This window comes from Podarcis liolepis (genome assembly GCF_965112155.1).
Source record: "Podarcis liolepis genome assembly, chromosome: 14".
Lineage (NCBI taxonomy): Eukaryota > Metazoa > Chordata > Lepidosauria > Squamata > Lacertidae > Podarcis > Podarcis liolepis.
Window position 1 is genome coordinate 1493985 of NC_139569.1, and position 13578 is coordinate 1507562.

Consider the following 13578-nt stretch of genomic DNA (forward strand, 5'->3'; position numbering starts at 1 on the left):
GCCCTGCCCTCCTTCCCCCCCCCCAGGCTTCTGCACTACTTCCGGGGGCGCCACCACCTGGAGGAGATCATGTACAACGAGAACATGCGCCGCTCGCACCTCCTGATGCTCTTTGACAAGTTCCGGGGCGTGCTGGTGGTGACCAACCATGAGGACCCCGTCATCTCCGTCTTCCAGTCCTTCCAGAAGTGAGGAGAGGCAGCCGCTGCCCAGGACTTTGAAGGAGGATTGCTGGCCCTCGGGATGGGGGAAGAAGGCACCCCCTTCTTGCAGCCACATGGGGGGCAAGGAGGGGACTTGGGGGCCTTGTGCACAGACACCTGATTTGGTCATGCTCCTGGCAGTGCCAGGCCTCAGGTGCTGCTTCTGGGCCTCTGCTGGACACTTCTCTGGGGTGTGGGGGTGTGGAGAGGGGGGACGACCTGTGTCTTGATAGTTGCAGGCAACCCTCAGACTGTTCACCCACCGTTGCACAATTACAACCACATGCTGGAAAATGTGAAATCTTTCTCCTCTTAAGTCAGGGAACAAGTCTGTTGTGAAAGTACCGGCTCTCTTCCTCCCTGCCGTGACCCACAGACCTACCTTCCTCACTTCTGAAGGGCAGGTGACCACTGGCCTGGCCTCCTCTCTCAGGCCACCTGAACTGGCCGCATCCTGCTTGCTCAATCAGGTGGCTCCTCTCTCTTCCACAAGGGGCAGGAGCAGGTTTAACCAAGGGAATGGGGGGGGGGAGAATTTGTTGGGGTGGTTCTGGTACCTCTTCCTAGCAGTGGAGGAGCTCTTATCTCCCCACATCGTGGGGGGGGGGTGTCTTCCTCCTTCCAATTCTGCATTTTGCAGGCTTTTCCTTCCTTCAATATGCTGCAGGCAGGAAGGCTTTTCCGCAGCCACAACCACCAGCAAAACAATCAAAGCAAAACAATCTATTTTATTTTGGAAATAAATAAATAAATGCACAAGGCTGAAAAAGTCCCAGCCTTCCCTGTTATTCTCCTCATCCTGGGAAGCCTCCTGACCCCCCAGTTCCTGGGCATCAGCAGCAGGGAGAGGCCTCCGCTGGCAGCCGGCTGCCTCTGGCCCCCTCGGCCGCCTTGTCCGTCACGCTCACACACGGGTTGCCCCAGACGTAGAAGCGCAGGGGCTGCTGTGCCCACTCGCCGCTGATGCCAATGCGGGGAGCGGAGATGACGTCTTCCTCCCTGGGCACGTCCAGGCCGGGCTCCAGCCACACGGCCGGATGGCAGGCCAGGTCCTGCTGGTCAAAGGTCTTGTCCACAGCCAGGGCCTGGCAGAGCTTGGAAGGCCCGTTGCACAGGTGCCGGTCCTTGAGGGAGCGGGTGGCCCCTTTCCGCTGAGCCAGGCGCAGCTCTCTCATCGCCTCCAGGCCCTGCAGGGGCTCCAAGGAGCGCAGCAGGACGGCCGCCCCCTCCCCTGGCGAGAGAGAAGGGAGGGGGCAAAGGTCAGGGCAGGCCAATCCCAGCTCAAGGGGTCTTTCGGAAGGGGCTCGCAAGAAAACCTCCCGTATTCTAATGCTCTTCTACCAATCTATGGGGAGATCATGTGCCGTTCTGTCATCTCACCTTGAAAGGTGAAGAAGGGACAGAAAGGGGCAACCAAGAGGATCTGGAAGTTGCCTGGACCAGCTCTCTGAGGAGGAAGCGCTGGAGCATTTAGGAAACAAGTGAGTACGGAGGGGGATTAGAGAGGGGTACAAAATTAGGCATGGTGGGCAGAAAATGAAGAGAGGGGCGTTTTCCTCCATCTCCTGCCAAGTACTAGTACGAGAGGGAGGAAAATTATTCTTATTGTTCTGGAAGTGTCAGAACAGACAAAAGAGGCGACTTCTCACCTCAATAAACCATCGAATTTGATGGCCTCCAACTTGGAGGGCTTTCAAAGGGCATCAAATGCCTGTGAATATGAGATGCTGGGAATCCCAAGGAGGCCGGTTGCTATAGCCCTTGGCTCCCGCTTGTGGGCTTTCCTTGAGGGGCCCTGGCTGGCTGCTGCGAGGGCCGGAGGCAGGACTGGGATGCGGCCCTGGGGCATGTACTGTCAGCCCCCTGCCCCTTCCCGGAAGGGATGCCCTTGCCCAGTGCCACAGGCAAGGACACGGCAGCCGCAGCCGACCAGGGACACTTGTCTGGGGGAGAGGGGCAGAAATGGAGGCCACACCATATTCCCCTGGTTCAAAGAAGACGGGGGGGGGGGGCTTTCAAGCAACAACCACGGCTGGACCCCCCACCTTGAAGAAAGGACTAGGCTGCCTGTGGAGCAGAAAGTCAGCCCAAGTGCTTTGATCTAAGCCTCACTCCTGTATATCTGAAGGAGCATCTCCACCCCCATCCTTCTGCCCGGACACTGAGGTCCAGCTCCAAGGGCCTTCTGGCGGTCTCCTCCCTGCGAGAAGCGAGGTTACAGGGGACCAGGCAGAGGGCCTTCTCCATAGTGGCACCTGCCCTGGGGAATGCCCTCTTGTCAGATGTCAAGGCAATAAACAACTATTTTACTTTTAAAAGACATGTGAAGGCAGCCCTGTTTAGGGAAGTTTTTAATGTTTAATTGTATTTTAATATTCTGTTGAAAGCCGCCCAGAGTGGCTGGGGAAACCCAGCCAGATGGGCGGGGTATAAATAATAAATAATTACTATTATTATTCCCTTGAGTTTCTGGATGGACACAGAGAATGTTGGCTTTGATGGGCCCTTTGGCCAGATCCATCAATTTGGCTCTCTTCTGATGATGCTCAGAACAAAGCACAGACCCCTCGCTTCCCCCCCCCAGGGCCTGTGTGCCTGCCGGATGAGGGTTGGGGGCAGGAGAGGCCCCCCAAACTCCCCCAGAGGGCTCAGAGCTTTCCTGCAGGACGGCCACCTGCTTACCTCGGCTGGAGATGTTCATGCAGAAGTAGATCCCGTAGATCTGGTACACGTACAGAGTGCCCGGCGCCATGAACATGGCCGTGTTCCTGGCAGTCTGCCGCTCGCCCCTGGAGTGGGACGCGGTGTCCTCTCCTCCCAGGTAGGCCTCCGTTTCCACAATGCGCCCCCGGAGCGCTCTCCCATCTGGAAGCCTCCGGACCAGGATCTGGGAAGCAGAGGGAAGGTTGAGCCCCACAAGCCCCCAGACCAGAGCCGCCTGGGGGGCTGCAGGAGAGAGGGCATGCCAGCGCCTCTTCCACATTTCAGAAAGCCAACTCTTGCAGCCACTGCCACGGTTGGCCCCAAAACACTTGCGGGCAGCGCACAGAGACTCCCCATGTGGTTGCAAAGATGGAAGGTACAGCTCTGGGGGCGAGTGATGGGTTCGGAAGAGGTGGCTGTGGCTCAGCCCTGGCAGCAGAGGTCCCACCACCAGGGAGGCTCCCACCCTGACCTCCGAGATCTGACAGAGTCCTGGCCACACAGCAAGAAGACGCTCCGTAGAGGAAGCCAGAAGCTGTGCAAAAAAAAGCAGGAGTCCAACCCTGGCATCGCCCCAACAGCTGCAGGGCCTCTGGCATCCTAGATGGGCGGAGGAACACCTGCCTGGCATGCAGAAGGTCTCAGGTGCCCCCCCCATTGGAAGCAGCATCACCAGGTGGGAAGAGTGGGCAGGAGCACTGAGGCACAAGGGGGCTGCATGGCTAAATATTAAATAATAATAATAATAATGTTTCTATCCCGCCTTCCCCAACCGAAGCCGGGCTCAGAGCGGCTAACAACAAGAAAAGTAACCCAGCATTCCAAAATCAATTCATTCTAAAATCAATTCAAAATCAAATTAATGGCAATCATTGGGCTAGAGTTCTATGAAGATTACAGAAGGAGAGGGGGTCAGACTGAGCCTTGGTGGAACAGCTCCGTCTTGCAGGCCCTGTGGAAAGATGTCAAGTCCTGCAGGGCCCTGATCTCCTCCACCAGGTGGGAGCCATCACTGAGAAGGCCCTGGCCCTGGTGGAGGCCAGCCTAACCTCCCTGTGGCCTGGGACCTCCAAGATGTTTTTATTTGAAGACCATAAGGTCCTCCGTGGGACATACCAGGAGAGGGTCCCGTAGGTATGAGGGTCCTAGGCCGCATAGGGCTTTAAAGGTCAAAACCAGCACCTTAAACCTGATCCTGTACTCCACCGGGAGCCAGTGCAGCTGGTATAGAACTGGGTGAATGTGATTGCGTGGCGAGGACCCCGTATTAATAATAATTATTATCATCATAAAATTTATATACAGTACTGCCTTTTCTCCACACGGGGAGCCAAGGCGTCTTACAGATAAAACAGAAGCAGCTAAAATAATCGGGGGGGGGGGGACACAATTGTGACACAATGAAACATGAGTACAATTCAGGCATGCGCTTCTCTGCATGCGTAATTGCGCTTTCGCTCCTGCCCTGGCCAGGCCCCGCTCGGAGCCGAAGGGTCTCGGCTCGGCCCCGCCGTCGAAGGCGCTTCCTCGGCGAAGGAAGCCGTGCCCGCCCGGCCCGGGCGCTTCCTCCGAGGAGCGGCGGGGTCCCCGTCCCTCACCTGCCCGAGCAGCGCCCTGGCCAGGCGGACGCACGGCTGGTCGAAGAAGGCGGCGCCCAGGCGGGGCGGGGAGGGCGCCTTGGCCAGGGTCCCGTCCGCCGCTGCCTCCGCCTCCTGCTCGCGAGGAAGCCGCTTCCGCGGCCCCGGCATGGCTGCGCCAGAGGGAGGGGATTCTGGCAGTCCCGCCCCCTCGAGGTCTCCGCCCCCTCGAGTCCGTTGGGGCGCCCCCTGCCGGAGGGAGCCGGGGCAACCCCGAAGGCTGCGCGGAATCCCGGCCCCTCTCGGCATCCGCGCATCCAGGCACCGTCCTCAGCTTTACTGACCCTGGTTTTGTTTCGTGTCTGCATTTGCTCAACAGTGAACCGTAATTGTATCATCAGATCCTGTTTGAGAGAATGAATTCTTTCCGAAAATTAATAAAAAGTATTAAACATAAACACCCAATAACTGCTCCGTCAAATAAGGAATTTTATCTCTTTGCCCTGACTTGGGCACACAAGTACCCAGTGACTGAAACGCCGCCTTTACTGCCTCAGTTCCTCCTTCGGATGCTTCCTGGATTTCATTCTTCATCTTTAGATCACGGCCTCGGTCCAGTATACCTGAAGGAGCGTCTCCACCCCCATCGTTCAGCCCGGACACTGAGGTCCAGCTCCGAGGGCCTTCTGGCAGTTCCCTCACTGCAAGAAGCCAAGTTACAGGGAACCAGGCAGAGGGCCTTCTCGGTGGTGGCACCCTCCCTGTGGAATGCCCTCCCATCAGATGTCAAAGAGAACAACTACTGTACCAGACATTTAAAAGACATCTGAAGGCAGCCCTGTTTAGGGATGCTTTCAATGTTTAACAGACCACTGTATTTTAATAATTGGTTGGAAGCCACGGCATCAATTCTTCTTCTTCTTCTTCTTCTTCTTCTTCTTCTTCTTCTTCCCCTCCTCAGTGCCTGTCGGTTTCCCTGGCCCTATCAAGAATGCTTTACCCAATAAATGCATCCATTTGGTAGAAGCAGTGGTCTGCCCTGAGCCTAGGAGACTGCAGACACAGAGCCCACTGCCCAGCCCCCCCTTCCCCAGCAGAGCGTCCTTATTTCCGGAGGAGGGCAAAAGCTACGGAGTCCTATGGGTCGCTTCTGTCTCTTGGCTGGCAGGCAAGGCCTTCCAGAGAGGAAGATGAGCTCCTTTGCAGGGGGGGGGGGGTCCAGGAGGCTGGGCAAGTGCCCCTTCTCCATAGGGCAAGCCCTTCCATGGGGCAGGGGCTCCTGGGGTTTGCTGAAGCAGGGCCTGGGGGCTGAGGGGCTCCGCTGAGTCTCGGCATGCAGCCCAGCCGGCCAAGCCCACCGCCATGGCGGATCCTGTTGCCTGACAAATGCCCAAAGATAAAAATGTCCCCCCAGCCAGCTGTGGATGCAGAGTCTCCCACTGCAGTTAATAGCATGGGATGCCAGCCAGCCAGCCCCTCCCTCCTCCCGGGCAGCCAGAGAATTCGGGCAGAGCAGGAGGATGGACTCTGACTTTGCAGCCTGCCTTGGGTGACTGGCAGGCGGCTTGCTGGCACTCCCTCACCCTGCAGAAGCTGGCACTGCCCAGAGGAATTCCTGAGAACTGGAATTTTGGTGTAACCACTGTTTCACCCTTGTTTTTCTATCTTCTCGGAGCTGGGGTGGGAAAGGCTGTTCTCTGCCAGAGGAGACCCTGGAGGGCTGCTGCCAGTCAGAGCAGGCCACACTGGAGGGGTTGAGGGGAACAACCCACAACCCGTCTCTGGAGGGAAGCAGCGGCTTCCTGTTCCTCCAGGCATTCTGCGGCTCACATTGTTCTGGAAAGGATAAAAAATATTTGCCACGTAGCAACTGGGAGGCACATAAGAAGGAAAGGCACATTGCGGTGCAGCAATTCATCTGTTTTTGTTGCAGAGCCAACCAGCCAAGTCTCGGGGGGAACTGGCCTGGAGGCAGAGTCCATTTACAAGGTCCAGTCCAGTCCTAAGGTCAAGACTATCTCAGTTCATGTAGTCAGACGGTCCAGGGGTCAAGAAAGCCGAGGGTCCAAGGCATGGGTAGGCGAACTAAGGACCGGGGGCTGGATCTGGCCCAATCGCCTTCTCAATCCAGCCTGCAGACGGTCTGGGAATCAGCATGTTTTTACATGAGTAGATTGTGTCCTTTTATTTAAAATGCATCTCTGGGTTATTTGTGGGGCATAGGAATCCGTTCACTGGACAGCTAGTGTGGTGTAGTGGTTAAGAGCGGTGGACTCGTAATCTGGGGAACCGGGTTCGCGTCTCCGCTCCTCCACCTGCAGCTGCTGGGTGACCTTGGGCCAGTCACACTTCTCTGAAGTCTCTCAGCCTCACTCACCTCACAGAGTGTTTGTTGTGGGGGAGGAAGGGAAAGGAGAATGTTAGCCGCTTTGGGTAGTGATAAAGCGGGATATCAAATCCAAACTCTTCTTCTTCTTCTTCTTCTTCATTTCCCCCCCAAAAATATAGTCCGGCCCGCCACAAGGTCTGAGGGACAGCGGACCGGCCCTCTGCTGAAAAAGTTTGCTGACCCCTGGTCCAAGGTCACGAGGAGCAAGAAGCAGCAAGGTTTGGCCAGGAATGACGAATGTTGTTTCTAGCAACTGACTGAGGCTGCAAACCCTGCTGAAGAAGCTGGAGCCAGCAGATTCACATCAGGAGCAAGAAGGCTAATCAGTAGCAGGCAGAGTCACTTTTCCTTCTGCTCCTTCAGGCTGCTGCTCAGCAGGTGAAGCTGACTCCTGGCCCATGGCAGTTTTTGATGTTACTGGGACCGCCAGGACCTGATCCGCAGGCCAGCTCGGGGGAGGTCCCCTGGACGTTCCAAGCCAGCTAATCTGACCTTGCTCTGGGCTGCTCTTCTGGGACCCCCACCCAAGGGAAGCTGGGGCACCAGTAAACAACTGGGGGGACGGGACCCTGGTGAATTAATTGATCTTCCAGTGATCATTCTTTGCACTCATTTATTGAAGACCAAATAGCTTTGACAACAATATACCGTATTTTTCGCTCTATAGGACGCACCTTGTTTTAGAGGGGGAGAACAAGGGGGGTGGAATTCTCCCCCTCTCTGCTCAGTGCCCCTTCAGCGAAGCAGCAGGAGAAACGGAGCCCCTTCCATTTCTCCTCCCGCTTCGCTGAAGGAGCAGTGCACAGCTCTCCCTCTCTGCTGAAGCCAGAGAGCCAGTGTGGTGTAGTGGTTAAGAGCGGTAATCTGGTGAACCGGGTTCGATTCCCTGCTCCTCCACTTGCAGCTGCTGGGTGACCTTGGGCCAGTCACACTTCTCTGAAGTCTCTCAGCCCCACTCACCTCACAGGGTGTTTGTTGTGGGGGAGGAAGGGAAAAAGGAGATTGTTAGCCGCTTTGAGACTCCTTTGAGTAGTGATAAAGTGGGATATCAAATCCAAACACTTCTTGCTCTCCTGGCTTCAGCGAAAGCAACGCGAAGCCTCCGGAGCACGGCGGGAGCGCTCCCTCTGCACTTCGGAGGCTTCGCGTTGTTATTGCTGAAGCCAAGGAGCCTGCATTCGCTCCATAGGATGCACACACATTTCCCCTTGAGTTTTGGAGGGGGGAAAGTGTGTCATATAGAGTGAAAAATACAGTAATTCTCCATGTGGTTGCTTTTCATCTTTGGCTTGGAAGTTCAGTATCTCAAACGGTCTCAATGCTACCGTGGAATCAACTGGCTTTTGAGGGTTCATCAAGTTGATACTAAAACAATTGCAGAATACCTAGGAGGCTGAAATTCCAGGTTGAACCAGCTGCGGCCATTGCTCCCTGGCCCCGTTTGCCCACCTCCTGTTGACTGGGGGCATCTGAGAGCGACAGGCACAGACTTCCTCTCTGCTGCCTCCTTTGATTCTGAGCTGGCCTGGCTTAGAGCTGCCTTGCTGCATCTGTCACCAGCAGAAAGGCCCCATCCTGCTTGTCCCCTTGTTCCTCCTCCTCCTGTTGCTCCATTTCTGTGCTCCATCAATGCTTTTGTGCTCAACGGACACACTAGACTTCTCCTGGTCTGCCCCGCAGAGGACCTTAAGGTCCATAAATAACCATAGTTTAGAGGTCCCTGGCCCTAAGGAAGTCAGACTATCCTCCACCAGGGCCAGGGCCTTCTCAGTGATGGCTCTGACCTAGTGGAATGCTCTGTCTCAGGAGACCAGGGCCCTGCAGGATTTAACCTCCTTCTGTCAGGCCTGTAAGACAGAGCTATTCCGTCTAGCCTTTAATTTGAATTCAGCCTGAACTTTTATTTCCCTTCTCTTCCCTCACCCTCCCCTTTTATGAAAATTACCCACTCTGGGACCACACAGCTAATTCTGCCCTGGTTTCCTCGCTGGCCCAAGTAGGACCAATTCAGCTACCTTTATCTAATGCTTATTCCCCCTAAATTGATTTTTGAATTTTATTGTTATTCATGTTTTTATACTGTATTTTATGCTGCTTTTATTAATAATAATAATAATAATAATAATAATAATAATAATTCATTATTTATACCCCGCCCATCTGGCTGGGCCTCCCCAGCCACTCTGGGCGGCTTCCAAAACAATATTAAAATACTGTGATACATCAAACATTAAAAGCATCCCTAAACAGGGCTGCCTTCAGATGTCTTCTAAAAGTCTGGTAGTTGTTGTTCTCTTTGACATCTGATGGGAGGGCATTCCACAGGGAGGGCGCCACTACCGAGAAGGCCCTCTGCCTGGTTCCCTGTAATTTGGCTTCTCGCAGTGAGGGAACCGCCAGAAGGCCCTCGGTGCTGGACCTCAGTGTCCGGGTAGAACGATGGGGGTGGAGACGCTCCTTCAGGTATACTGGACCGAGGCCGTTTAGGGCTTTAAAGGTCAGCACCAACACTTTGAATTGTGCTCGGAAACATACTGGGAGCCAATGTAGGTCTTTCAAGATCGGTGTTATATGGTCTCGGCGGCCGCTCCCAGTCACCAGTCTGGCTGCTGCGTTCTGGATTAGTTGTAGTTTCTGGGTCACCTTCAAAGTCGTTGCTATCACCATTTGGTAGGCTCGACATTGAGCTCTAACCTGTGTCCAGTCAGCTTCAGAATGGGTCATCCGCCACCGGTGCTCTAGCCGTCTCAACGATTGTTTCATCGTCCTCAGCTCCGTGGGAAACCATGGGGCTGTCCGGGCTCCATGCAATCGGAGAGGGCACTTCGGAGCCAGACAGTCAATAGCCCTGGTTAACTCTGCATTCCAGCGCGCCACCAGGGAATCAGCTGAAAGGCCACCAATGTGGGATAAAGCATCCCCTACCACTCTCTGAAAACCATTTGGATCCATTAAGTGGCGGGGGCGGACCATCCGAATCGGTCCCACCTCCCTGCAGAGGGGAAGGGTCGCGGAGAAGTCCTGTTGCACCAGGAAGTGATCTGACCATGGCACTTCTTTTGTTTTAAGTGTTTTAAATTTGTTGTTAGCCTCCCTGAGCCCGGTTTTTGAACCGAGAAGGGTGGGGTATGAATAAAAATTTATTATTATTATTAGCCAAAAAAAGCAGGGGAGCCCCAGCTGGATTTGGGGATCCTGGGACGGAGGAGGGGTGAGCACAAGACTTGAGGGCTTGCAGTACATCCGTAAGAAACATCTGATGAAAGCTCAAATAACATGACAGCCTCCCCCCTCCCTCCCCTGTTGCCCCCCCCCTCAATTTCACTGCTGAAAAGGATAAAGCCCAGAGTGAATTTTTGTGTTCTGGAAGGCCTGTGGTTCCTGCTCCTCGCAGTGCCTGATTGGGCTCCAGATCCTTCAGGCTCCTGTCCTGTGGGTGGATCTTGGGACTCAAAAACAGATCCCAAGCCAGCGCTGCCATTGGGCTGGGTCAGGGAGAGCTATTTGCAGAGATGAAAATCTCAGGCTTAGTCTCATCCTCTGGAAAGCCCCAGAAATGAGCAGGCAGGGAAACGGGGAAGGAAGGGCTCCGACTGCTACAGCTGTGAGCTGTTTCGGGGGCGGCAGAAGAGGAGGCCAACATTCCTCTGCGCTGCCCCACCCTCCTCCCCGGAGCCTTCGCTGGACCGAAAGAGAGACTGAGGCACAGCAGAGGATGAAGGAAGAGCAACAGCACATTTCAAATTCAAAATGCTGTCTGATCTCCAGGGGCTTCAATTTCCCAGCAAGCGGCCTCCAGTCCCATCTGACGGTTTGCAGAGGGGAAGTGAAGCACTGGGACACCCCCCCCCCCCGGAGATGGCTGAAGGGACTGTCCTCTTCTGAGCTTGGCTCCTCTGTGAGGGGGCGACGTTCGCTGTAGACATGGGGAAATCTGCTGGGAAGTTGCACAAACCCGGCAAATGCACAGCTGCTCCCCATTTTAAAATAGCCCCTCATGAATGAGTGTCTGGAGGCGGTTGGAGGATGGATGGTGGCTAACAGATTGAGGTTGAATCCTGACAAGACAGAAGTACTGTTCTTGGGGGGACAGGGGGTAGGCAGGTGTGGGGGACTCCCTGGTCCTGAATGGGGTAACTGTGCCCCTGAAGGACCAGGTGCGCAGCCTGGGAGTCATTTTGGACTCACAGCTGTCCATGGAGGCACAGGTTAAATCTGTGTCCAGGGTAGCTGTTTACCAGGATGAGACCTTCCCTGCCCGCAGAATGTCTAGCCAGAGTGGTGCATGCTCTGGTTATCTCCTACATGGACTACTGCCATGTGCTCTATGTGGGGCTACCTTTGAAGGTGACCCAGAAACTACAACTAATCCAGAATGCAGCAGCCAGACTGGTGACTGGGAGCAGTCACCAATACCATAGAACACCAGTCTTGAGAGACCTGCATTGGCTCCCAGTACATTTCCGAGCACAATTCAAAGTGTTGGTGCTGACCTTGAAAGCCCTAAACAGCCTCAAATGCCCAGTATACCTGAAGGAGCGACTCCACCCCCATCCTCCAGTCTGGACGCTGAGGTCCAGCGCTGAGGGCCTTCTGGCGGTTCCCTCACTGCAAGAAGCCACGTTACAGGGAACCAGGCAGAGGGCCTTCTTGGTGGTGGCACCTGCCCTGTGGAACGCCCTCTTGTCAGATGTCAAGGAAATAAACAACTACCTGACTTAGAAGACATCTGAAGGCAGCCCTGTTTAGGGAAGCTTTTAATGCCTGAAGTTTTATTCTGTTTTTAGTCCTCTGTTGGGAGCTGCCCAGAGTGGCTGGGGAAACCTAGCCAGATGGGCGGGGTATAAATAATAAATAAGGAATTATGATGATGATGATGAACATGGGTCTGCCCCAAAGGGAAGTGCCTTACCCACCGGGCGACCCTCCTCTTGCCAACTGCCCTGGTCAACCCAGGAAGGAGCGGGCAAGGACTGCCTCGAACCACCTGGGTCATTCCCCTGAAGGCAGAGGTGGGAGCTGCTCCACTGAATGCTCCTGGGGTCTTTTGCTGGCCCCCCACTGTTGCGAAGGGCCTGCAAGGAGGAGCGGCCCTGATCCGGATGCTCAGAGACCAGGTGCCTCTGCTGGGAGACCCTTGAGCCACGCTCCGGCTGGCGCTCCCTTGTCACCCAGGTGGGCTACAACTCAAAATGGGGAAAGCAAATTGCAGCCACACGTTGCGCCCTGAGAACACACCTCTGAGGTGCCAAAGGCCAAGGTAAGAAGGTGGGTCTTCAGCCTGCGTTGGAGGCCAGATTCACCTCTGTGAGGAGGGAAAGCCGCATTTAGGGGGCTGACCCAGAGAAGGCCACCTGAAAGGGTCGGTAGCATGGGTAAGCAAACTAAGGCCCGGGGGCTGGATCCGGCCCAATCGCCGCCTTCTTCTTAGGCATGGGAATCCATTCATTTCCCACAAAAAAATATAGTCCGGCCCCCCACAAGATCTGAGGGACAGTGGAGCGGCCCCCTGCTGAAAAAGTTTGCTAACCCCTGGTAGGGACCCAAGCAGTCTAAGTTGCTTAGGGCTTTAAACACTTATGTGGGCACTTCAGATTGTCTTGACGGTGGGATCTGACCCCGATTGCTGTGGGGAATTCTGTGACCTACTTAATACACCTTTGGTTTCCCTCCTTGTTCCGGCATCCATGATGATCCACTTGGACCTACTTCTTACCTGGCACCAGATACCCCCTGCCCGCCTCCAACTGCACTTCTGGCCTCTTGACCCCGGGAGATTCCCGGGGAGCAAGGGAATTGCCTGCCCTTGCTCTGGCATGGCACTGCAGCCCAGAAGCTGCTCACATGCAGGATGGCACCTTTGCCCAGGACAGAACCGCTGCCCTGATCCCGATGCCCCTTGCTGGGTGGCAAGGCAGCCTGGCTCTCCTGGGAAACAGGTGCAGCTGCAGCCCTGGTGCCTTAGGAAGGAGGGAGGGAAGGAGGGTGGGTGGGTGGGTCTCACCCTGCTGCCTCGCTGGGAAAGTCCTTTGCTGAAAGGACAGCTGACGCCACTCTCAATGGGGACATTCTTGCGCTTCCCGCGGGGCCTCTGCCAGGGCCAGCCTTGGTCACAAAGGGACATTCACTCTCCTTTCCTTCCTCACCATTCATGGTCAGAGGAGACCAGCCTCGGGCAAAGGCCCACCCTCTCCGGCCCCCTCCCCGGTGGCTTCGGCAGCAGCCGCTTCCAGCTTCCTGTGGACAAAGCAGCCCAAGGCCTTGGCCTGTCCCTGGGGAGAGGTGGGGGGGTCAGGGTGCTGCCGCCCTCTTGGTCTGCTCAGGAACAGGGAGAGCAAGCTGTGCGGGAGGGAGGAGGCTGCGGGGACCACTGTGGCTGGAGCAGGGGGGCAGCCCAGGGAGGCTGACATGGAGGGAGAAAACAGCTGGGGGGTGGGCGGGCTACTAATCATCAATAGGAACTTGTCTAATCCTCTTGAAAGCCATCCGAGTTTGTGGTTATCAGGCGCAAGTTCCATATTTTGACTATGCTAGGGTTGCCAGACTTCTGGAATTTCCCGGAAACAGCCAGGAAATGCTTGTCGGAAATAGCTTCAATGTCCAGAAAAATCTGGACGTCTGGCAACCCACATCGGAACTGTGGATTTTGGCAAATTTCCTTAAAAATACCCTCAAAAACTTCACTTTTTTCTGGGATTTTGCAAAG

The 13578-nt window shown here is 55.3% G+C and overlaps 2 protein-coding genes across 8 annotated transcripts in view; one reads left to right on the plus strand and one right to left on the minus strand.

The window, feature by feature from the left end:
• NPRL3 (NPR3 like, GATOR1 complex subunit) overlaps window positions 1-972 on the plus strand; it is a 30283-nt gene extending 29311 nt beyond the window's left edge. For 4 of the 5 annotated variants that reach the window (XM_083474915.1, XM_083474916.1, XM_083474919.1 and 1 more), the window contains one exon: window positions 27-504. In XM_083474915.1, coding sequence (XP_083331041.1) covers window positions 27-192 — 166 coding nt within the window. In that variant the 3' untranslated portion in view covers window positions 193-504. Of the gene's footprint in view, window positions 1-26 lie in introns of all 5 variants that reach the window. The other variant, XM_083474917.1, reaches the window with a different exon arrangement.
• On the minus strand, window positions 918-4807 carry MPG (N-methylpurine DNA glycosylase). Of its 3 annotated transcripts, XM_083474920.1 has the most exons (4): window positions 4505-4699; window positions 2886-3090; window positions 1584-1664; window positions 918-1434 (listed from the first exon to the last, which is right to left on the minus strand). In XM_083474920.1, exons 1-4 carry the CDS (start codon window positions 4652-4654, stop codon window positions 1037-1039), a joined length of 834 nt encoding a protein of 277 aa, XP_083331046.1. In that variant the 5' UTR covers window positions 4655-4699; the 3' UTR covers window positions 918-1036. The 3 variants fall into 3 exon arrangements, with proteins under 3 accessions (XP_083331046.1, XP_083331047.1, XP_083331048.1); XM_083474921.1 differs by lacking the exon at window positions 1584-1664; XM_083474922.1 differs by lacking the exons at window positions 918-1434; window positions 1584-1664 and adding an exon at window positions 2188-2463 and having other exon boundaries at window positions 4505-4807.
• Between the last annotated feature and the right edge of the window lie 8771 nt (window positions 4808-13578).